The following is a 25,257-nucleotide window of genomic DNA, read 5'->3' as shown; positions in this document are numbered from 1 at the left end:
GAGGGGTTTCATAATGTACAGCTATAGCAACAGTGAGAGCAACAGTTGTGTACAGATACAGTACAAGCCTTAGCCAAGGAGATGATATCTGGCTCAGGGTGTGTCAAAAGGCTGCCAAATCTCATGCAGGGCTAAGTATTGGGGTGCACTGTTTCTTCTGTGAGTGGCAAGTGAGCCTGGGGTAGCAGGCCCTGTGCTAACACACCTTGGTAGACCACGTAGGTTGGATGATTGTTTTATAGGAAGCAAACATGCGGCTTAACACCCACGGAGGGTGCATGGTGCTTTGTTTTGCTGGTTAGCACATTAGGTAGCTGCAATGCTTTCCCTAAGCCAGCCGCTCTGCTTTGTATGGAGCTTACTCTCTGCAGAGCTGCTGAGCGTGACAGCTCTGGCTTAAGATGTGTATTTCTTAGTGATAGTTTCACTATCAATTCTGTTTGGACCAGGAATTCCCTTGTAATATGTCTGTTTTGAGGGCCATATCTTCAATTTAAGTGCACAGTCAAGTCATACTTAGAATTATTATGTCTACGAAGCATGGTGATCTGAAAATTCAGGTGCCTCAGAATTTCAGCGCAATGGTATGAATTGAGGAATTAGCTGTGTTAGCTGGCATTGAATATGACCTGAGATTAAATGCTAAATAAAACCTGGACTGTCAGATCTCACAAGCTACAGTGGAGCTGAGATGTCCTGTTCCTTGTGGAGGCAGCAACAGTGCAATGGGAGGGTTTGGGAGACTGTTTGTGAGTCCATTGTGTGTACATTTGTGAATAGCAGATTATTTTGTGCTTCCTCTTCCTACTTGTAATGCAAATCCAGCTTAGAAGTGTGTTCCACTGATGGTGATTTAGAAAAACTTACTCAGATATGATTTTGGCGTATGATTTCTTCAATTGCCCCCGCACCCTTGCTTCTGTGATTATCTTAACTGAAGAATTTTCTGTTGGCTTCTGTGCTTGTGTGGCCTTCAGTATGGGAGCTTCTGAAGAGGATAAAACATGGTATGATTGATCCTGGAGGAAGAGCCTAAAGCAGGAGGTATAAACAGTAATGCAGAAGAGCAGATGGGGTCTCCTGTAGGGGAAGGTGGTAGGTCAAGCTTGGGAGTAAGTTGGGTGTATTGCCAAAACAATTTGTCCGTGTTCTGCAGATCTTGGAAATTGCTGACCTCGTTATCTAAGACACAAAGCGTCTCCTGGTAGTGTGCAGGGGAGTCCTAACATAACAATATATGTAATTATCCTAATGGCACTGCCGCCATGATGGCATATAAACTATAAACAGGAAAGACTGAAACCCTCTGACACAAATGAGATGCAAATGAGGGCTTGGTGCCTCTGCTATAGGAATACCAATAAGAAATGGAAACTGGCTGAGGAAATCCTTCAAGGTTTGTCTCCAGGAACTGCCTTCAAAATGTTTGCTCAGGGAAGAAAGCTGTGAAACAGGGGAAGGATGGGTGTTTCCTTCCCTTGTGGTTTTGTGAACCTCAGGCTCTGGAACCAAGGCTCTGTCTGAGGAAGCATTTATGTGCTGTCTTGTGCAAGGTATTATCTGGGAAGCTCTAGTACTCCATATTTTTGGAAGAGGTGCACTGTATATCAGTGCCAAGAGCATTTCAATGTTAGTTTCTAACACTGTTAGATTAAAAAGCGAGTCTTCATGAAATAAGGAACAGCTTGTCTCTTCATCTGAAGCTTTTTATGAAGCACAGAGACCATCACTATCTGTGGATATAGGTCAACTACAGGTTTCTAAAATATGTTTGATATAAGGAAAAGATTGAATATGGAAAAAAAGAGATTTTAAAAACAAAAACCACCTATGAATATTTAGTTGGACCTATCCAATGTATGCATTTTTCCCAGTAATTCCTGAATCAAGTTCCTCGTGTTTGATTGAGCTACACATAAAAGAGAATCATCCAGTTTGAATTTAAATTTAGTTATCACATGGGGGGGGATATGTGATGTGGAGGCTGAGAAAAGTCAGGGGTCACCATGTGAAAGGAAGGTGTAGGAGGGAAGATACATAGTTTAGCTTTAACACAGGTTTCAAGATCAGAAATAGAATTTATTGACGTTTGTGGCACTGTGGCACTGTGAAAAGGCAAGAGAGAAATGATTTGTTAAAAGTGATAAAAGTTCTCAGAAAAGCTGTAGACCTTGCTCCAAAAAAGATCTGTAGTCTAAATAGAATGCATGAGCACCAACACATATGAAGAAATAGGAGGAACAGGAGTTTAAGAATAATTAAACCTAGGAAAAAATGTGATACATTTGGTTTTCTCAGGGAGCAGAGAGGGGGAATCAGGCAGATGTTTTGTGTATATTCCTTTGTCTGTTTGGTTGTGCTCCAGTTCATTAAGCACTGGTGCATCTGAGGTGGCACTTTACCTGTGAATTATCCTATTAATATCAATTAGACTGTTCCTGAGAGGAATGTGTGCAAGTGTCTGAGGAGATCAAAGCTTTTGGCTTTTTAAATGCATATGTTAACTCCTAAATGGACAGCAGAAAAGCTGGAATTGTCTAAGCACAAGACCTACTAGTGAATTACCAGTAGCTGCAGATGAGGAAGATGTCTACTACTCTTTTTGCACATCTTTTCCAACAGCAAAGACATGGCTTTGAATTTTCAGCATTTTACTGTGGGTTGTTTTTTGACTGGCTGAATTTTGACTAGATCCCCTCAGTAATCTGGAGTGGTGAGGGGCAGGAGACAGAGTGTGAGGAATGAGGGTTTTACTTGTGCTGAGATCTACACAGCTAGCAATAAAAACTCCAAGATGCTCCATTGTTAGAATGTTTTTCATTAAACCCTGTCCTGACACGGACAGACCACATAATGGCAATGACTACACATATCAGAAGGAAGGAAGTGGAGCTCAAATGATCATGACCAGAACTAGAATTAAGATATCAAATAGATATATCTATCATGAGAGTCTGAAATGGATTTGCATGGATTCACCTGTACAGTTCTTTCAATTGATGGGGATGAAAGGGGCTGTTAATAGCTGTTAAGATCTACTCCTATTTAGGAGAGCATCAAATTGCTTTACAGTATTTTTGTTTCTTGGTTTTGCAATGGAGACCATAGTATCTTCTGTTTGAGTTACTAATAGAGACTTCCTAGTACATGAGTATACTGAATGAAAATTAAGATGCCCTGCTCACTGCTTCTTGCAGACTGTCCCTGGTGCCTTGTGAAACCCTTAATTAACTTTTTGACTCCCAGGTTATTCCCCCCAGAGCTGAAGAATGTTTTGCTTGGGACAAGTGAACAGCATTTAGCTGCATCTGTAATAACGTAATGCAACCATTCATTTAATTTGATTCAGAGCCACATAAGGTTAAATAATGTGCAACAAGAAGCACCTCAAAGCATTACTTCAGAGGGTGGGACACATTTCTGATTTACACCATGACTAGTGGACCTTTTGGTGCTCCCTGGACCTTGGTTAAACTGATGCCTTCCAAAGTATAGACACTTGATGGGGAATACACTCAATTTCTCGGTATACAATGATTGTGTTCATAAATAGAATGTGTGTTCTACAACAACAGAATAATTTTTTTTTCTTTACAATATTTGTTTGTCTTTCCTTTGGCTTGCAGCAGTTTCTGTGATCTCAGGTGAACCGGCTGTTGCTACTTCCATTTCACAACAAATTTCCCACTAACTTGCCTAAGATGTACAAAGGATTTATGACAGGGTCAAAGAGCAGGGGGTACATTACCAATTTAAATCTTACTTCCTTTCTTCTCTTTTTACTGTAAGCAAGTTGTTGCACAAGGCATTCCATACTCCACATATCTGTCCATGTTGTCAGCTGTTTGTGTATGAGGCCTGAGGAGGAGGAGGAGGAGGAAATATGCTGTGTGTTATCAGCAGTCAGGTCCTCGCCATTCCCAGGTGCAGCGTACGTGAGGAAGCGGTGTCTGATGAGCAGAGCCCATCATACTTTTCTGATGCAACCCTTCCCTGTCTGAAAATGGTGATTGGGTTCTGTACTGCTGGGCTGGCTGGTTCTCCTGCCTCATGGAACCTGCTTGGAAAGCTGTCATGCTTTCGTATGCCTCGCTGACCCACCTGGCCTGTTCCTCTGGCTACCCATCACTCTGTGATGACAGGACATGCTCCCACTCACCAGGGGTCACCCCCTAGGCTGGTCAGCAGGTGAATGAGATGCCCATTAGATGTTCTTAGGCTGTTGGTCAATTCCTTTGCTTCCATCTTCCTAGATCTCTTAGCTGTGAAGCTCCCAGTGTGCCCAGGGGGGCTGCTGAGCCTGAACAGCTGTGTAGGCAGGGTCCTGGCATGTCAGCTGAGGCATCAACCCAGAAATATTTCAAAATCTTTCTTATATATGGGAGTGAAATCTTTTTAGGGAGGTGCGCCAACACGATTTCCTCTGTGGAATGAACATTCCAGTTCCCAGCACTGTGCAGGACATTTTACCTTTTTGTGGTTCAGTTTGCTTGCTACTACTTGGCTGACAAATGCATTCAGAATGTGTGTAACTACACAGGAGGGAAGACCAACAATTAGTGGATTTGAATCATACAAAGCAAGGGTCTCTGCCACTTTGCAATGTGTCTATTGCGTGGGGAAGGGTTGCAGAGTACAAATTGTGCGTGTTGCAGTAGTTTGTGCCCTGCTGCATTGGCAGGCTGTGGGTGAGCTTCCTGGAGCTGCTTATGGGAGAGGTGATCATCTGAAATCTTGTCTTCCATCAGATCTCTGCCCCTGGAAGCTAGAGTTCTCTGAGTGACTGTATCTCCCCCAGCTCAGACTCTTCCTGGCTAGGGCCAGGAGATCTAATTTTGGGCCTTGGGCACATTGGTCTGGAATCCTCTGCCAAATGAGGCAGTGCAGGTAACTTAATTTAATGTTCTGCTCTAAACAGACTCAATGCTTTTCATGGCCTACTCAAAAATTTTTTCTATTGTTGGCCATGTCATGCCTTACCTGCCACATAGACCATGAATGTGGGAGGCCTACAGTTAAAACACCCTAGTTCCTTGAGATGCTGAAGGCTATACATTTCTCTTGGTATGATTTTCTATTCTAGGTTCTCAGGTTTCAAGAAGCACTTTTTAAAAAATCTTCAGAGTTTCAGAATTCCCAAAGTATTATATAAGTTAAGAGGTTAAATAAGATTTCTGCCTGTAAAAATATTTTTTTCTACTAGACCAAAATCTTTTAAAATTGCAGTGTTATGCAAGTGTCATGTTTTATGTGCTGCTGAAACGGAGGAATTAACCCTGACCTAATATGCATACACAGAGAGATTCAGAGATAATATCAGGCTCTGTGGATGACTCTGCCTTGGCACAGGTTAAAGCAGCTTTCCTGAGACCAGCTGAGATGCTCACTGTGTTTCAAGTGCCAGGCTCTGCTCACACTTGTCTGCTTTCTCTGCTGCTTAAGGGGAGCAGGTGGCAGAAAGCTGCTTTCATACCACTGGAATTAAGATGAGAGTGCTCTCAGCAAGGCAAATTCCCAGTTGCTGTATTAGGAAAATTTTGACTTCTTTTTGTCACAGAAATATTACAAGTTGAGTGGAAGAAGAGAAACACCCTTAAGCGAGAAATTTTTCTCATCAGAAATATTTTCTACAGGGATAAGCATCAATGCAGAAGGAACTTTTGTATTAAAATCCTCTGTAGAACCCCCTGAAGTTGTCTTCTGGTGTCAGAAGTTATAATTCACCAGAAGTGAGTCACAGGGCTTTTAATTACTGTAAATAAGCTTGCAAGGCTCATAATAACTCTAATGACTAAGTCAAACTCTGGTTATTTTATTTTAAATTGTTAATATAGCTTGGTTGATGTCTAGAGTTTTTGTATTTAAAAAAAGGCACATATCACAAGTGAAGAAAGGAAAAAGGAAAAAATTCAGGATTTGAATTTGACAGTGTTTCAGTAAACTTAGAAGACCTACACTCCCTACGGAGAGGTGGTGAAAAGCCCTGTGACTTTCTGGTAGTGGGATCAGTGGAGGGTAATGATCCACTTGCAGGAATGTGCACTGAATTGTCTAACGTGTTTTCCACCTCTGATACTCATTTCCCTTGGAGTTCTGATGATTTAGACAGCTCTCATGGATAATGCTGCCTGTCCATGGTCACATTACCTCTACTGAGCTCAAGCTGAGGTAATGGCTGCACGCCACTACAGAAGGGCAGCCCTGGAAATTCCTCAGGAAAAGGAGAAGAGTAGTTTTCTGTTGCTTAAGCTCCTCAAATGAGCTCAGCATTTAGCCAGAGGAGTTCAGAGCCAGTACTGTGAAGTAGGAGCAGGGCTTTCTAAGCTTGGGGGTTGACTGGAGCAAAACCTCCTGTTTTAGCAGCAGCCAGCCCTTAGATTTCCTGCTGCAACATGAAACTTTGCCATTAGGTATTTTTAAGACTTGCTCATTTTTGGATATTTACCAAGGACTCTGTGTCAGCATTCACTTGTTCTTAGTGATCAGTGTGCCTGCTATAAAGGCACTTTGCAGGTATTTCCAGAGCTACTGGTGATAAACTTGAATGCATTCAGTTCTCCCTGAACTGGCTGTTTCCATATTTCTTTGCCTTGCCTCTGTGCTCAGCTCAGTGGTTTTCTTACCTTTGCACTTCATTAAAATCTTCCAGATTACCTAGGCCAGGCTTTGGCTAGTTGGCTGATGCTAGCTTTATTTAAGAAGCCTACCCACTGGCAATACCAACCTACAGAATAGCACAGTCAGGATGCCTGCTACTGTTTTAGTCTTGCTATTTTTGAAGGTCTTCTGAGACAATAAGGCACAGGTAGGAATGCATTAGTTGAACCCTTGATGATTTCTGTATTATTTGAAATAAATTATTGTATATCTTTTATTTCTTTCTCAGCTAACATCTAAGGGCTATGCTCAGGTAAAGGTTGGACCTTGAAAAACCCACATACAGAGCTGAAAGAGAATTGGACAGAAACAGAAAGGAAATGATGCTGTATGTGTCATACAATCACTGCAACCTTTGTGTTTTAATTACTCTTGCCCAGTATAATAACTTTCAGTAGCAAACATGTCCTTAGCAGATCCTGCCCCAAAGAACAGTCAGTCATAGAGGCTGAAAAACAATAGCAGAAAGCAAGAGTTACTCTCTTGATTCTAAAAAGTCTAAAAAGTGACCATTAAATAAATACAAGTGGTAGGTGGCAACCCTACCTCTTGAAGGAAACCCTTCTTGTGATAATTTGAAGCTGAATGCCATTACCATAAGTCAAGTGTTCCTGTCAGCCAAGTGGTGAAGTGTAATACTTACCTAACTCTTCTGAGGTCTTTGCACAAGCAATTTTTTACTGACATCAGTGTCAGACTATTTGAATAAGATCTAAAGATAAAGGTTTCAGAAACTGGCTTGAGTGGAATGACATCGAAATATCTTACTCAATTATCATTTCAATTAGGTGCTCTGCAATCGCTTGGTTTAAAATAAAAGAACAATTTCTAAACATAAACACCGTAGGTTTCAATGTGTGGCTCTACATTGACGTGTCTTGGAAAGGTAACACTGCAGTCCTCAGATACCCCAGGTAAGTAATAAGCAGCTTCCTCCTGTGGTGAAGCTGCAAAGATCACTATCTTGCCCTATTTACAACCACACCTGCAAAGCACCTAAGGAAATTAGTAGCTCCCTTACTCTGGCCAGGAAAAAGAGCCAGTGATACTGGATTTACTGTATGAAGTCTTTGTTTAAGATAACAGTGGTTCAGGAGATAGGGAAGAGGATATAACACCTTTTACTTTTCTAAAACAGGGCTGGATGTTGATAGCCAGAAGGACAGTTCATTTACAAATGTTATCACCTGATTGTTGCTCAGATAGACAACCTGTAGTTTTGTTCTAACTAACAGCAGGTTCTGAATATTGTTGTTTGGAAAGCATTCAAAGTTCTAAAATAATTTCAGAATGGCTATGTTGTTTGCTTGGAATGGGGCAAGGGGAAAACAATGAAAAATTAGCTTTTATTTCACAATTAAATGTTACATGTTCTAAATGTGGTATTTCTGAAGCTTGCTTTATAGCTCCTAGTTTCACATGGTAATTTTGAATTGAAAAATTGAGATATACTTTCATAAACTTTTTGTTGTTATTTGGATTATTTTTTACAGTAGTTCAAGAAAACAAGTATGGAAAAAATATTTTGGTGATGAGCTAGTGAAAAAATTACTTTTTTCCCTCAATTTCTGAGAAAATTTTAAAAAATGTAGTTTGTATTTGATTGTACACATTTCTTTTCCTAGATAAATATAATTTTCATAATCTAGCCACTGAGCTGAACAAGCTACAGACTGATTTATGAGGTAAAAAGAAAGTTACTGTTATCTTCCATAGTCTCTGTCTGGCAAAAAAATACATCTCCTCAAAATGCAGTCTTCCACCTCCACCTACTCAGTGGTGTGGCTGCATCTAGCCCTAGAAAGAGCCATCACTTATCTCTGTTTAAAAGCTTTTATGGGATGAATGAAAAACTTTTCTGAAACAAAGTTACGGGATGTTTATATTTATAGGAGTGTGCTCTGGTATCTGCCATCCTTCCTCACGAAGCTGCTGGGACCAAGGGTGGAAGGACTCTGACGACAGTGCCTCAGTGAGGGCAGTTTTTGTACACCAAAGCCGAGTTTGAGATTTTGCAGGGCCATCGCTGGGGCAAATGATGATCTCCGCTAAATGAAACTTCTGTGTTTTTTGTAGGTTCTGTCCCTGTTGGCTTTACAGTTTATGCCACCAGTAGGATAGTCCAGTTCAGAATCATTTGGAGTTGCTGCCACTCTACTGCTTGGTTTTTGGCAGCTCAGTACTTCCTGCAAGGGGCAATTAGTGAGCAGCCCACTGGGTAAATTGCTTTTAGCTGAATGCTATATTAATTGACTTTTATTTCTTTCATGCTGAGCTTGCAGCGTGGGCTTGCATTCCTTCCATTCTGATTTTGTTTCACACAGTCTCCTGTGTGCATTATCCAAATGCCAACAGGTAGTGTATGAACCAATTTAACCTCGTTGTAATTTGATATGTCTTTTTATATCTTCCCCCACCCCAGCTTATTTCCAAGTACTTTCTTAATAGTAGTTTGGAAAAGAAGTAAGATTCAGTCACAAATGTGGAATGAGACTGTCCTAATTAACAAGTAAAATCTTTCTAGGATATCTCTTCTCTTTATCTTCTGAACTGTCTTTTACAATCTGCTGCTGCAGGTACAGTATCATATTTTCTGAGCCTAACTCCACTAGTATAAGCCTGGCATGACTTCCTCCCTCTAAAAAGGGGAGGGGGAGGACTTTCTGTACCATCTTAAAGTTATTTCCTGGTTATTTTCTAGTTCACTGACATATTCTGCTGTGCCCTCTTTGGTTCAGGTTTAACCTCTAAGTTTTGTTGTTCCTTCCTTACGCAGCTGACTTTGTCTTACTTTCCACATGCTGTACATTTTTAATGTCTGCAGCAAGCCCTGATGTCACATAGCCCATCTCCTGATGTCCAGGAGAAAATGGATGTAGTAGTTGTCAGTGTGCTTGTTGACAAGAAACACAAAATGTTTTATGTATTTTGGCCATGCTGATTTACTGGAAACATTAAGTTCTTGGAGAGGCTATTGGAAAAATTAGTTCCATAGCTCTCCAAAATAACTTTTGCACCTTGATTTGAAAGCATTCTGGGAGCTTTTTTTTCTTCTTTCCTGTTCCATGAAGACATGGGTCTCCCTGCATTTAAACAGCTGTTTTGTTTTTAATGTGTTGCTCCGTTTCCAGGCAGACATACCACTCTTTGAGTGCAGTTCATTGTTCTCTGGCTGGTTTTCCACTTGCCTTCTGTTTAGGAGGTAAATTTGTCAATGTACTACTTTGGTGTCTCAGTTCACTATAGCAGCAGACTGTCTGATTAAAGCTGCAATAGCAGTGCAAAAGTAGAAAACCAAGACTCCTCTTGAATAGAGCCTTTTTCCTCTATTGTCTGCTTTTTTTCCTTGTCTCTGGAAATGGGATGTTACAGACTCCTGTGTCCATGGAAGCAAGAAGATGAGTGTGTGCACTACAGTCTTAACTGGTGCTATAAAAATGCCCAAGTGAGGCTGTTAAAGCAGTGTTGCTGCAGCAGTCCTGCAGGCTTCCACAGTTAATTGCTCTGAACTCCACATTGCTTTCAAATGAGTTTTGGTTGATTTTTCTGTGAGCTTTGTTACTGCCCTTTGATATACTGCATGTAAACACCAGACCTTTATTTGAGATATTTTTCTTCTTAGTATTTCAAAGATTTCAACCGAGTGCATCTAGTCCTGCCTGGTGGTGAGCACAGTGCTGCTTTCCAGAGCAGAGTCTGCAAAATGTCAATTGGAGTGGTTGGTTGTCACTTGCAGAAGCCCAGGGGCATCTGCCTAAAACTGATTTTAACTGGTGGCAGGTTTTGTGGAAAATATTTTACGAAGTGGATGATCCACAGTGTGTATCTGACTTTCATGAATAATCTGAAGCCAAAGATTTCAGGTAAACCTATTTTCCTAACAAACTATCGTGATTAGAATTAATTTTTTTTTCACTTGTCAAAAACCAAATTCATACTATTTGATGAAAATTAACTCTTGACATTCTCCATTAGTTTAAGGTGTCCACTGGCTGTTTTGTGAGGCTTGATCCTATCTGGAATTACTATGCCCCAGTGAGTACATACCTTACTGAAAACTTATGGTGGCCTCCAGGCCTTTTCCAAGTCTGGGTCTGTACACCATGAAATTGCAAGTGTGGATAAAGGTACAGACAGAGCAGATTGCCTGGAGCAGTGTCCTGACAGGAACTCTGTCAGCAGGTCACAGCAGGCATGGGAGAAGTGGAGGAAGCCCTGCCTCTGCCGTCTTTAGGGATGCCCTGTTGACCCAGCACTGTCAACAGCAAGTTGATGGGGGAACAGGATGGGAAACTGGGAAATGTCAAGTTATCATATTCATATCAGTAGCAGGTAGAGGGAAAAAGGCCAGAAGGCTTGCAGCTTTCCCTTTCTCTGCTAATATTTATCTCAATTTCACCAGCATCTCTGCCTTGGCCAGGTGATCAGCCAGTAGGTACTTGCACTTGAGGAGTCATGATTTACTGGTTGTCAAAAAGATTCCCAATAATATATTTGGAATATATTGAGTCCCTATTGTGGGAAAAGTTGAAAAGAGCACTCAGAAGCGGGTTGGTCTCCCACCAGAGATTGTAGGTCTCCCACCAGAGATTGGAGATTTAGTTCTCCAATCCCTTTGGCTTTTTCTTTTTTATGGAGTATTTGTGGAAAAACTTAAAAGCTACTGAAAATTAATCTTCTGACTAGATCTGTGGAAGAGGTGAGAGTGAAGGAAGACTTCCTGTACATGTCAGAATCAACCCAAAAACCTGTTGGGAGGATGTTGGGTCAATAGCAAATGGTGAGAAATACTAAAAGTGTCGGCCTTTCTGCTCACCTCTGACATTGCAGATCTTTCCCTCTCAGATGTAGGCAGGCTCTCCTCCACACAGAGGAGGCAGAGGGTGGAGCTCGGCGCCTGTATAAATTATATGTGTCCTTCAGGTTACTTCAGCAGCAGCAGCAGCAGCACAACAAGCTGCCAGCCTGTTTGTCAGCTGACAGATCTGTTAACCAAATCGGGGTTTCGGTCGCTGCCGCCATCTTCGGCGCCATGGGGAGCCCACCAGCCAAGGTAAGGGAGCGGAGCCCAGGCCGGGCTCCTCGCTCTGGGGCCTCTCTGCTCCAGCTCTCCCTGCCAGCTCCCTCCTCCCTGCATCTGCTGAGGCCGCTGTGGTGGGGCAGGGGCATCCTGAGCTTTGCACGCTCTCCTCTTTTACCTCCCAGTGACTGATCTGTCAGTGAGCTTCAGTGGAGGCACAGAGCAAATGGGATACTTTGCTTTGCCCTTGGTGTACATGCCGGAGTGAAGTGCCTGAAGGAAGAGGAGGCTGCTCTTGAAGAGTTTACCTTCCGTAAAATGAAAGTGCTTTAGGCCTCCTAAGTCCTTTTCTTTGGATAGCATATGTTCGTTGCTTGCCCCAGCTGAAATAAACCAACAGCTTTATCTAGCAACAAGGCATAATCTATATTACTTTAGCTGCAGGGGAGACATCTAATGACCTGTTTGACCTGTTTAGATCTAACTATTTTTAACGTACTGTTTACAGCTTTTGCAATTCTTGTGGAAGCATTTCATGTCTGGACTTGAGTTTTCTAATAGTAAGTTCCATTCAGAGATTTTAACTGATAACTCTTAGTATAAATCAACAGAACTATTAGCTGAAAATTCTTTTCTCATGTGTATCTTAAAATCAACATGGTGTCTGAATGCAAGGCATGAATTACTTACAGATAATAATTCTTTATGTATCAAATCCTTTGTCGAATTTACGAAGATATTAATAATATCTATATTATTATATAGATATTATTAATATCTATATAATATATTAATAGAAGATATATGGGCATTCATGGGCTTAAAATATAGTGAGACACAATGTTACATGCTACAGCCTATAGAGATCATTAATGGTGACAGGGTAATATTAAAGGCAAAGGTAAAGATTAGAAAAATATCAGTAGCTTGAACAGATAGCTTAAGGGATAGATTAAAAATATGCAAGCATTCAGGAAGAGAAAATGAGTTGTAAATGCTATGTACTTTCTGGATAAAATTTGTATCTAGTCCATCTACCAGTTAGATCCAGATGTACCTCTCTATTGTAGATATGAATATTATCTGTCAGTTTTAAAGATCAGTGTTGTATCTAGTAAGACAGTTCTGGAGCTGATACATGGGTAGATAGCTCAGGTATAATTTTATCTAGAAAGTTTAATGACAAAGTTCTTGCATTTCATCCCAGTGCTGCAACTGATGTTCCATGAGTACAGACAGACTCCTGGTAAATAGACACCACTGCCAAAAGGTTTGAGTGCAAGCATAGTTTCAGGTCAGAAAGCTTCTGTTCCCAAGGAAAGAGTTTAATTCAGTACTCCAGGTAGCTCTGCTGTTGTGTCAGGCAAGCCTGTGTTTCAGTGTGTATAAGTTGGTAAATAGATATGGAAATAAGAATAGAGTGGGTTTTTTTTCTTTTACATTAAAAAACCCACATGTTTAGAAATGTGTGGGTACTTTGAACTATCTAGGAAGATCTCCTAATCTCCCAGTTAGTTTTTTTGTACTTTAAGAGAGCTACCAAACTGACACAGAAGTGATTGTCAATATTAATTTACAACTTATATTTGTAGCAATGTCTTCCACTCAGACAAGAATAATCCCTCCTTAGAAATTTTATTTTGTGGGCTATGGAATAATTTTCACCTGGCAAAATACTCAGAAATTTTGTCAATACAAAGCCCCGAGGGACCCACTCACACGTATAAAGAGCTAACTGATATGTATGAACAGGAGATACATCCCAAATCCACAAGGATTCTTGAAGTAATCCATCAGTGATTACATGAAATTACAGTATAGGTTTGTAAGGTGAATTAGATTTCCTCACTAATTGTTTAAATTCCAATGATAAAATTTGGGACGATTGTGATTCGCAAGCAAAATGAGACTCTCATAGTTTTCTATATTTCTTCAGTCAGTCACTTTTTCCACTAGAACTTTTCATCCCTTTAATTTTAATGAAAGTAGGCAGCTGGTTGGAAAGACAAATTTCTAGCAGTGTTCTCACCACATGGAAGGGCTTATAGCCCGTACTAGATGTTAGAGGATCTAGTGGAAGGAAGTGCTTTAGAACCAGGCTGGTAATTGAGCTTTCTTATAGTTGATACATTTATAGATTTAATCTCAATTTGGTAAATTGCCAAACTGTAGTTGGACCAAATCCTCAGTATCTAACATAAAATAATGGTAAGAATATGCGAAATAATTACATTTGGTGTGAGATCTTGTAGGCATGATATTCTACAGCTTCTAGTACGCCACTGGAGGAAGAAGTAATCCATGAAAGAAAATAATTATTCATGTCTGAAACATATGTATAAAGATGAGTGACAAATCCTACAGCTATTATCAAAATGCCAGAAGACAGCAAAATCCTCATCTAAAGCTTAATATAATTTGGTGTTATCCCATGGTGATAACTCTGCTCAGAGAGCTGTCTGAGTTTGACGCAGAGAGAGTGAAACACTGACATTCCAATCAGCCTTCCAACATGTACAAACCAAGGACTTATTTAAAAAGAAGAGAACAGGGAATTATGGGATGAAGTTCCCAGACTGCAAAATCTTCCCTAGAATACTGACTTTCTAGTGAAGGTGGCCTTGAGATCTTCTTCTAGTAGCAGCATGGAGGGGCAATAAAGACTGAAATCAAATATATAAGCTCTTGGTAGGTTTTTCTTCTTTTACTGCCATCCACAGATCGTTGTGGTATGCTCCTCAATATTTATGACTTTAAGATTTCGTATGCTCAAAGTTGTCTTTTTGGAATGAAGCCTTAAGTGACTAACTGCCTGTAAACAAAAGATTTATGTGTCCTTCCAGAGCTGATCAACATTCCTATGGAAGGAAGTCAGTGAGCATGTTTTATTACAATCAAGGAGATGGTGGCAACAGATGTGAATTTTCAGTCTGTTAAGGTTTGATACAGCTGTGGCAATTCTGACATGCTAGTTTTATCTCCTGATTACTGACTCTTCTGTATTTTAAACAGAAATTACTCCCTCAAAGCTTGGTTTGAGACTACAGAAATACAGTTTAATGCTAAATACTGTCAAGTGAAAAGAAGTTTGTTGGTTCTTTTTTTTTTTTCCCCCAAGTTTTAAGCCTCCCCTTTGGTACTCTGGAGATGCTACTATTTATTGGCCTGGAGTGTAATTGCTTAGGATGCAGCAATACACAGGTAGCTGAGCCCTGCACTCTGTTGTTGGCCCCAGTGTCACACTAGTAATTTCCCAGCAAAAACTGAGTGATGTGCTTCTGGGAAAGCTGCCTTTGACTCTGGATGTTTACAGAGGGGTTTTTTACTCTCTGCATGCCTGTACAAGAAAACATGTTTCTCCCAAGGAAGTGAACTAAAACCAACAAGGCCAGTACAGCTGTCTGTCAAGAGCTGTCTGGGTAGGGTGTCTGCACTCATCAAATTGCATTAATTGTGAAGTTACATGTTGCCTTTCATGTTATGAAAACAACAAATGGTACCTCTAACTGTAATTATTTTTTGTAGAAGGGTATTCTGGTGTACCAGCCCTTTCAGGCAAAGATGTTGTTTTACATCATCCAAATCAGACCCTAGGGGTCTGCTCTGGACTGTTGTTGAATAAAATTAGCTCTGCCTTTATCTGATGAAAAAAGGAATTAGCCCGCTCCTGAATGGTTATCACAGGTTGGAGTAACTGCAGTTTTGGGAGAGGGATGGTTTCTGGCTTCCTTGTGGGATTTACAGAGCCCTCGGGGTTTCTTATGGCCACACTTTCCCATCTGAATCTGTTTGCTTTTTATCCTGCAATCACACCAGGACTAAGCTGCACTGAATCAGGAGGAGTGAAAAGTCACCTTTGATGTTTCCATCATTTGGCGAATGTTGGCATGTTTAAGGAAGGTGATTGCTGGTGGAAGGGGAGGGAGAAGGAGTGAGGCACTCTGGCTGTAGTGGCAGAGGATGAAAACACAACATCTGTCACATCTGAGAGTACTCTGAAGATGACCTGCAGATGCATTATTTTTATAAGTAGTTAGGAAATTTTCATCGCTAAATGTTTCAAAGCAAAATTTATGCCAACATGTATTTCTTCAGTGAAGGCAGATCCTATGAATGGTTTGGGCTTCTGTTGAGCAAGGGAGAAGTTGATTACAAAATGACTAAGAATTAACACATTAATTAAAACTAGTCACCTCTGTAATTGTCTACATAATCCAATAATTCATGTAAATGAAAACCACTAAGAATGCTGAGTGAGTGTTCCACCTGGCAGTTCTATGATAAATAACTATTTGCACAGGAATATTGAAGTCAAATTCTTTCAGCGGGCAACCGGAATAATATGGAAGTGTCCCAGTTAGAACTTGTAATGTCCACAATGCATTAAACTGAGGAAGATTTAAATATGTCAGTTTTAAATTTGGAGGAAAGCATACTAGAAAGAGTTCTTGTCACACAAAACCAAATTTGCTTTGCAATTTTATACAAGCCAAGAGATAGACTAAAGTGATTTGATAGGTTTAACAAGGGTTTATCTGGTCAGAGTAGCTCTTAAATATAAATCTGAAATTTAAAAGTATGTAACTTTAAGTGACATAATAAAATTTAATATTAGGCCTTTATTTGAACATGCTAATTCACATGCTAGTTCAGATGATATCCATCTTGTGTAACGTAATTTACCTCTAAACAAGGCTGAATAAAGCTGAATGCAGGCTATTCTCATTTCTAATAAACATGTCCAATAATAGTCTCCACCTCATTTTAAAAGAATTTCAGATTAACTGTAGTGAGTGACTCTTTCTGTAGAGAGGTTCCTCCTTCTCCAACAGTTTGTATCTACAGTGTTAATAATTTCCTTGTCAGAAAAATTAGTCATGTTGCTAACTTTCAAAATAAAATTGTCAAATTATTTAGTGATGGTGGTGTAATGCGATTATCTGTTTAAGCAAATAGAGGTATTATTTCAGTTGGTAATTTAAGCTTTAAGTTTTAATTTATTAGTGGTAGTGGGACTGTAATAACTGCATGTTATTATTTCCTAATATTGCTGACAAGTCATGCTAGTATAGCATGCAGAAAAACTGAAAAAACCTAGCAGAAAATTAAAAGGAAATTTAAATGTATCAATTTCAAAAAAGATTAAAGTATTTTCCCTGCTTCTCTTATTAAGATTTATGTATGTGTTTATTCATGCTTCTCAGAATGTCTTTTGAAAATGGCAAGTATTTTCTGAATAGCTTAGCCTGGAAAACTTTAACTGTTAAGAATTAAGAACAAGTAACTTGAAATAGTGTTAAAATGATAGCCTGCCTGTGATAGAAATAAATCTCATGTCTGGAAGGCAAGTGCTTCCATTCCCATTGTGTATTTTCAGGATGCATAATGATATGGAATTCTGTGATATCATACCTGCAAAGCAGAGCAGTTTTTATTTTGTATGAAAACTGCTGGGCCTGTGGTCTGATCCCTCAAAGTCAGCAGGGCCACTTGGTGAGCTTGCCCTATTTACAAGCATCACAGAAATTTAATCTTAGCTCAGATACAAAGTGAGATGTTTATAGCACATTTTGGTAAGTACCATGTCCTAGTCTAGGTAGGTCAGCTGTGCCATGACCTGGGCAGGGAGCTGCAATTCCTAATATCCCCTTCCAAGGGCCCCATTCTGAGCTATGGGTGGCACAGGACCCTTGGGGTGCTGGCAGTACAACCATCACTGTGGCCATACACGCATCAGGTTGCCTGAAAACAAGTGCCTGTGGGGTGACAAAGAAAGCTTTCCATACCACTGTCTGAGCCTGTGTTTTCTCTCTGTCTTCATTTCCTCAAGCTCCTTAGCAAACAGCCCAGTGTGCTGCTATGTTTTCATTTTAGTGTGGTGTACTGCCACTTGAAGGTGGTCACCTCATTTCAAACAGACGTGGGCAGACTGTCCCCTGTATTGTTCAAAACACGTCTTGTTTTTGCTTTCTGAGCTGATCAAATTCTTGCATTTGTTTTCTCTGCAGATGAAGTTTTGCCCCATCCACATGCTTTCTGTAAGAATCATACAAGCTAAGAACATCAAGTCAAGAGACCTGTGTGAGTTGTGGTTTGATTGTGTTTTTAGTCACCTGCAGAGTTTACACAGTGAGCAATATTCTTTAGTTCCGAAGGTATGCAAGCAACATACGCAAAGCCCAGCAATATAAATACTAATGCCAGGGCTGTAATTAGATCAAATGTCTCAGGTATCATTAGATTGGAGTACATCTCTAGTGGCATTTCAGGGAACTGGTGAAAAACAAGACACCCAGATTAATATTTTGGGCCAAGAAGGGAAGGTAGACTTCCTTAGGACACTGCAATCTATGAATCTCCATGGGCAGGAATTTTGTCATGCAGTCTGTGAATTTAGGGACCTTTTATTGATATGTACCAATTATACACAATAATCAAACATAAATTAGAGAATTTCAAGCCTTCTAAAATACTTTATCTTTCAGGGTGTTTGTTGACCAGTCGCAATAAACTATTTTGATTGTTTTGTTTAAGGAGGACCTCTGCAGATCCAGTTCAAAGCCCATGCTGAGCATGCAGGCAAAACAGACTTTGCTGGGTACTTTTGTGTTCAAGTGTCTTTAACTCATTATCTCCCCTTCACAGCCCCCTATGCCTCCTTCTCCAGGTGTGCTGTGGACCAGCTATTCAGCTGCCATTTTTGCAGAGGTCTCCAATGAGTTCCTCAGTTAGAGCAGAGGCATTGAGCTGCCTTTTGCCAGTTTTGTAACTTTTGGCCTGTGTATTCCTCTAGTGAAAAATGACTCAGCAAAAAAAAAAAAAAAAAAAAAAAAAAGCATCACTTTGCAATGATTTACTCAAGTTACAGCTGAGACCATCCAGGCCTTGCCATGTAGGACCAAGCCTGGATGTGAGGGAGACCAGAGGGAGTGAATCCCCTGTTGGTTGAATAACTGCCTGCCAAAGACTTCCTGTGCTCCAGTGGCAAGTGCCACGTAGCATCACCCAGAGGCGGACACTAGAAAGGTGTTAGTGTGACAAAGCCTGTATTTCTGAGTTTCAATGATCTCTTCTATCTACTCTATTGAAGGGACAGTTCCACTTTCGTGCCAAAACCTTGCGGGGCAATGTTATTCACTGCTTGATACCAGTCTGAAGTATTTAGGCATCTCGGGCTGCAGTGGAAATCTTCCGTCAAGTCCTGACTCCAGCTCTGAAAGACATCACCTGGGAGATTTCCTTTCACACCGTTGCCAAGCCTCACAAAGTAAATGCGCTTCCCCACCCTGGCTCTCCCCAAAGGATGGCTGCTCGAGGCACTGCCTGCACTAACCATAAGGAATAGATATAGGATGGAAGTGAAATGAAGATTTCCAACTTGCTTGTGCCCTCCAGTTCTTGGGCCCATGCTGGCCTTGAGCTGCAACAGATCATCTTGCCTAGTGCCTAACACCTCTAGACAGCCATTATGTCCCCTCCGCATGCTTGTGTGACTCAACTGAGCAAGCCAGACTCTGATCTTGCTGTAATATGCATTCTTCTTTCCTGTAATCATCCTAACAGCCCTTTGTGGAACCAGCTGTAGTTTCAGTTTAACTTTTTAACATCATGGACTGGAATTGTAAGGACTATGCCTGAGGAACGGTCAGTGAGCATAGTCCACTTTCCTCTTTCTCTTCACATGGGAAACGTGGTTCTTAATGTACCTTGTGTGTGCATGTGTACATTTGCAGTTTGTAGTTACTCAGTAATTAGATGGTTTTCCTTGGTTGTTTCCAAGTGGTGATCTCTTTACTAATTAAAAAAAAAAAAAAGGTAGTAATATTTATTAATCTCCAGGATTATGACCTAGCCCTACTGTTCCTCTATAACATTGGCATCAGGTTTTTAATTTTTCTCTGCTGCAGTGACGGCATCAGACTGCTATGTACGCTTGTGGCTGCCGTCTGCTTCACCTGGAAAGCTTCAGACCAAAACCATCAGGAATTCTGACAACCCTGTCTGGAATGAGACTTTCTACTTTAGGATCCAGAGAGAAGTTGAGGTAGTAAAAAAATAGAATTTTCACCAATTTGAATACTCAGAATCCTCAGTAGACACCATGTTGATTCTCTGTGCTAAATAACTTAAGAAAACGCTTGCTTAACAGACTGGTTTGCACAGAACAGTAGACATAAGAAGCAGTACTTTGCTCAGCTATTTACAGACATTGCTGATGTAAATGCCTGTATCTAAGCTAGTCCAGACTCCCTTTGTTGTCACCTTGGTAAATTAAACACTACTGTAGCATACCTCGGTGCTGTGTTGGCATGGCTAACTTTGAAAGAGCTTTCTCTCCACTGGTTCTAAGGGAGGAGTAGACAAGTTGCTGTGGTGAAGACAGTAAATTTAATCCTTCCCTAAACTGTGGAATTTGGAGAACTTTGGGAATGAAGAAACTAAGTCTGTTCTTTGGGTGGGTTATCAGTGGGGTGCAGAGCACTGGCATCTTTTCTGTCTCAGGAGAGCGGGAACCTCTGTTATGGGTAGTTGTTTTCTATTTCACCGGTTTCCCAAGACTGGGTGTAATAATGTTCTACATTAGCAGACTACTGAAGAAAAGGACATGCTTTTTTATTCTTGCTGCTCTGCTAGTGAAACAGTTGCAAAAATATTTTATAATAAATTTTTTTCTATAAGAATTTTTTTTTTGTTTCTGCCTAACAGAAGCTCAATAAGTGTTCTTATTTTTTCTATTACCAGAATATTTTAGAATTGGCAGTGTGTGATGAAGATGCACTCACCAAAGATGACATGCAGTTCACAGTTCTTTTTAATCTTGCTAGAATCAGACCTGGGGAGACAATCCGCGAGACTTTTGCTTTGAAACCAGAGGTAAGGGCTGAAAACACAGGGAGAGATTGACAAGACCTCGTTTGTCTACATTGTCTTCCATGTTAGGTAGGGTTTGGATCTTCATGAACAGGTAGCCTTAAATATCACTATCAATACCTCATCAAAGCAGATATAGTTTTGCTTTATTTTTGTGTCTTCATGAATTTCTTTTTACAAATTCAGAAAATGAAGATGCTTCTGTCTCATGCTATCTGAGGGCAACATATTTTAACAGGAAGCATCTGTAAATAATAATTTTGTATCTTTTAGAATCTGAAGAAATACTTGCTTACCTTTCAGCTTTATCCCACTTTTGCCATGCTTGGGAGAAATTTCTTCATAAATGGCAGTTTATTTATTAAAAGCATGAAAACAATTCACTCATCACTTGAACTAAGTGGTTCTTTCAGGCTTTTTCCCCTGTTGGTGTTCATGCTGGTTTCCTCCTTGTTGGTTCAGATTTCTCTAGTCCATAGTAAAGGAACGTCTGTCCTGCTAACATCTTTGGTATTTTATTAAGGAGACCATGAAAGAGAGTTGTCCAGTAAACAAAGCTGGGATAGGCCTCTGACAACTTCTGGGCCTGTCTGAGCTGTTGCTGAGGTGTTGCTACACACTCATTACAGGAGGGAGACAGCCCATAAAAACAGCTACTTCCCACATGCTGAATGAAAGCTGTTAACATGGATTTTCCTTGTGACCCTGCTGGCTGCACTTCTCAGCCAGTGGGTGAGTCACTGGGAAATACAATGATTCAATAACCACTTCAGTCACTTGCCTCATTCATCTCTTCTGGATTCAGTTCAAATGTGCTTTAAATGGTTTGTATGTGAAAATGTCTCTGGTCTTAGTGACATTTCTTGCTGGGCTTTGATGCCTTTCCCCCATGCACATTATCTTGCAGAGAGCCATCATATTTCCTTTTCAATCTAGCTCTCCCTCTCAGTCGGAGAGGGAAATATGTATAATTCTACATATCACACAATGGGAGATTATTAATCTTAATTGCCAGACTTTCACAAGTCTGTGATTTCTGTTGCAATTTCTGCTTTGGAAAGACACAAAACCAAACTTTTTTTTGGTATCATTAGCAGAAAAGATGTCAGGCCTTGAAGTGATTTTTAGGTGTATCTGTGCTGCCAAATTCTTGCAGCCTTCAATAATCTATATTTATTTTACCAATTTCTTTTTTAGACGGAGAGGTGCTTTAAGAAATGGGAAAGTTTGGAAGTGGAATTCTGGATGGAAAGAGTGTGAGTAAAACTCCAAAGCTAAAAGGTATAGATCTGCCAGGGAGTAATGATACCTCTGAGGATGAGAAACTTAGAAACTTCTTCCAGCTCTTTCTCCCAGCAGTGAACCTAAATTACAGTTTCAAACTTTTTTTTTTACCTTACCTTTTCTAGCTAATTCCACCTTTCAGTATATTTCATACAAATCTTAAACTTCTGTTGAATGTGTATATCTAGATCCCAGAGATGTAATAAAATTGTCACAATGTGATAACTTTTACACAAGAGGGATGTGAAACTTAACACGAGTGCTCTTCAAATTGTTGTTATTAATTGAACAATGCCTAGAACATTGTGGAATTTCTCAGAGATCCTAAAACTTGTCTTGTGTTATTATAACAATGTATACATGGAGTTATGTAGACAGTACCAGAAAACTCACCCATTTAGCAATAGCTTAGCTAAACTGAAAAAACATAAAATCAACAAATAATGAAAATAAGACCATCCCCCTCAAAATGGTAATCATCATTGTCTGCAGGAGAACAAGTCCCATAAGATAAACTTCATCTGTCTTTTAAATCCCATCACAGGCTTGGTTGAAGAGAACACCCTAAACTACACATTCTGAAATATGTGAGTTTAGCATTAGCCAAAAAAAAAAAAAAAAAAAAAAGAAAAAAAAACTAGTCCAGTGAAAACTGTCTAACTTGAGTGATCAGGAGAAGGAACTGTAAATATGACAAATAAGACTTCTTATTCTTAAACATGAGGAAACTGCAGAAAAAAAGAATTTGTGTTCTTGGTTAATTTCTCCCACAGTGAAACTCAAAATGTATTTATTTATCTGTGAGAGGTGCCTTTAGAGATGGTATCATGTATGATGATGGTAATCATCTCCTGCAACTGTGGAAGCAGTCACAGTCAGACACAAGAAAGGTCAGAATGAGAGGCAGTGCTTGGGAACTGGATTCAGGCTAGAAATAAGAAGAGCATCTTTCACATTCAAATTATAAGGCATTTGGACAACGACCATCCTTAGGAATCAAACCTAGTTATTTAAATACATTTTACAGTTGAAATAGAAGTTTTAAGTCTGGAAATGGTGTTTGGTGACATAACCTGGACATACAAAGGTTATGTACTACATAATTTCAATGGCTCTCTCAGATATATGAAAGCATTTATGAATGTGTGTAACATAGAGGTGTTGGAATATTTGCCTTAGTGAAAGATGCTCTTGGTAGACTCTACAGAATACTCATGTAATTAAATGACCACATCCATTCAGTGACAGACAAAGGTCTGAAAAGGTAAAATATCTGGGACAAAGGCTTTTTATTGCTTACCTCTGTGTTTTGCAGTCATATATATATATATATATATAGCACAGTGGAAGCTAATTCTTATTTGCCATTCATTTGTGATCAGCCACAAGTTATAATATGAACTAGTCAGAAATGTCTTTCCTAATAAATGTTTGCAGAACACATTAATAGTAGTCTTTGCTTTCCCTAAGTCATATGGTCACTTTATTAATAGCAGGACATGATTCCACATATACCAATATGCCTTTGTCCTGCTGTAACTTAGCATTAAGATTTTTATGGGCTTTCCTGTCTGTCTTTTGTTTGGCTGCTGTATTTTGGTTCACATGCTTAGCACAGGATCATGTATTTTGCCTTTTAGAAAACAAATTGTGATAACTTACCTATATTCAAGTGGGAAAGGTCATATAACTGCTATTTAAAAAACTAAACAAAACACACCAAATCCATCTACTCACACAGTTTTTTTTGTTTCTTACTTGTTTTTATCTTTTCAGTCCTGGCCCTCCAGAGCATCTCATTACCAATGATGTCCTAGTGGTAAGGTTCACATAAGAATTTATCTTGGAGTGACATCTGCTTCATTTTGGTCCTCTCCTCTTCCCCCCCATTTTGTAGAAAGAACACAACCTACCATGATAGATAAGAGCATGGTGTGTATTTTAAAGTCAGAATTATGGGACAGTGCCCTTGTGTTACAGCTCACCTGTTGCCCTCTCCAGAAAAAAACCCAGCAGCTGTGAGTCCTTGAAGTCCTCAGCTATTACAGATGTCAATATGTTGCCAAGCTGGGGTTTGTTACTCTTGCAGAACCCCATATTTATTGGTGTTCAAAGTGAAAACTGATTGTGTTTCTCGTAACCCAGCATGGCACTTGGCAGGAAAAACAGAGGTTACAAAAGGTCTGTAGAAGACAATAGTAGGTGTTCAGTGTGCTTATGACTGGAAGGGTATCTAATGTAACAGCTTTTTGGGACATGAGTTTTTTAATAAGGAGTTATTTTAGCTGTTGAAATATAGAGCTCTGTTTTGTTGTTAGTCAGCATGTGGTACATTACCTGTCTCCTCAGGCTGGCCCAGCAGCTAAGGAGTACCTAGAACTTCATGCCAGCTCCTCCAAGCCTGTCATGGTTCCCAGATGCTAGCCTTTGATACCCCTGAGGCAAAGTAACACATATTGTATTCTTTCCCCCTCATTTTCTGTGTGAGGCACAAGAGTTGCAATGACTGGCATGCATTGTTCCTGAAATGACTTGGAAAACTGTCCTGGCATGAGTTATTAAAGGTGAACTGGAGTGACTCAGGTGGAGGGTAGGGTGGAATAAATTCATGATTTCCCTACATCAGGGCCAATAAGAAGATGCTTTGTAGGCTAATCACTGCCACAATAAACAGAAACTCATCATCAGGTATTTTCACCCACCCTTCCTAAATAATTATTAGATATATGTGTTTGGGCACCAGTGTGTTGTACAGAGTTTCCTGATTTTGGGGTAATTTGAATGTGTTAACAGCCTCTGACAATGCACCACTGTATTGACACTCCGACACAGTGCAACTTGATCTACTGTCCTGGAATAATGAGCTCTGAATTTTCTCTTGGATCACTCCCAGCACTGAGACCAGTTCAGCTGGCTCAGTATTATAGGTGGTGGCTGTCTGCAGGATGTTTCACTATTTGCAGCAGAAATGTTATTTGCTTTCTTGACCCTTTTCCATTTCTTTTACAGTCTCGTGAGGTTTGCTGCTTGGAAGTGCATGTGGACATTAATGAAAGCAGGAAATACTTGAAAGGTATGGCAATTTCTCTGTGAACTTAGGACGTGACCAAACCAACCCTATTACAGTCATTCAGATCCAGAGGGAGGCATTTTAGAGTACAGAGACAAATAAGAATGCTCTAAATTATATATAGGTAGTGATATATGATCTAAATAATAAAATGCAATGCATTGAAATGCCCTGAACTGCCCTGGACTGGTTTCTGTGTCTTTCCCTTGGAGCTATCAAGTTTGGACACTTCCACTTGCTGGTGGTGGTAAGAGAGGATGCTGACTCTGGGAGCACTCCAAGCTATGGGGGTAAAGGCAGGAGTACCAGGTCCTGTGCTGGAGAAGACCTGCTGGTGGGGTAGTTTACAGAGGAG

General features: G+C 40.1%; 1 protein-coding gene across 4 annotated transcripts in view; it reads left to right on the top strand.

Annotated features, from left to right (window-relative positions):
- Window positions 1-25,257, top strand: part of LOC131085302 (cytosolic phospholipase A2 beta-like) — a 51,894-nt gene that overhangs the window by 11,129 nt on the left and 15,508 nt on the right. For 2 of the 4 annotated variants that reach the window (XM_058027288.1, XM_058027287.1), the window contains 7 exons: window positions 17,686-17,758; window positions 18,768-18,944; window positions 19,585-19,721; window positions 20,420-20,551; window positions 21,746-21,804; window positions 23,609-23,651; window positions 24,842-24,905. In XM_058027288.1, coding sequence (XP_057883271.1) covers window positions 17,686-17,758; window positions 18,768-18,944; window positions 19,585-19,721; window positions 20,420-20,551; window positions 21,746-21,804; window positions 23,609-23,651; window positions 24,842-24,905 — 685 coding nt within the window. Of the gene's footprint in view, window positions 1-11,689; window positions 11,711-17,685; window positions 17,759-18,767; window positions 18,945-19,584; window positions 19,722-20,419; window positions 20,552-21,745; window positions 21,805-23,608; window positions 23,652-24,841; window positions 24,906-25,257 lie in introns of those variants that run through there. The other 2 variants (XM_058027286.1, XM_058027289.1) reach the window with 2 other exon arrangements.

The sequence above is a fragment of the Melospiza georgiana genome, chromosome 6, assembly GCF_028018845.1.
Source record: "Melospiza georgiana isolate bMelGeo1 chromosome 6, bMelGeo1.pri, whole genome shotgun sequence".
Lineage (NCBI taxonomy): Eukaryota > Metazoa > Chordata > Aves > Passeriformes > Passerellidae > Melospiza > Melospiza georgiana.
Note: the sequence above shows the minus strand (reverse complement) of the source record. Positions and strands in the feature narration are given on the sequence as shown.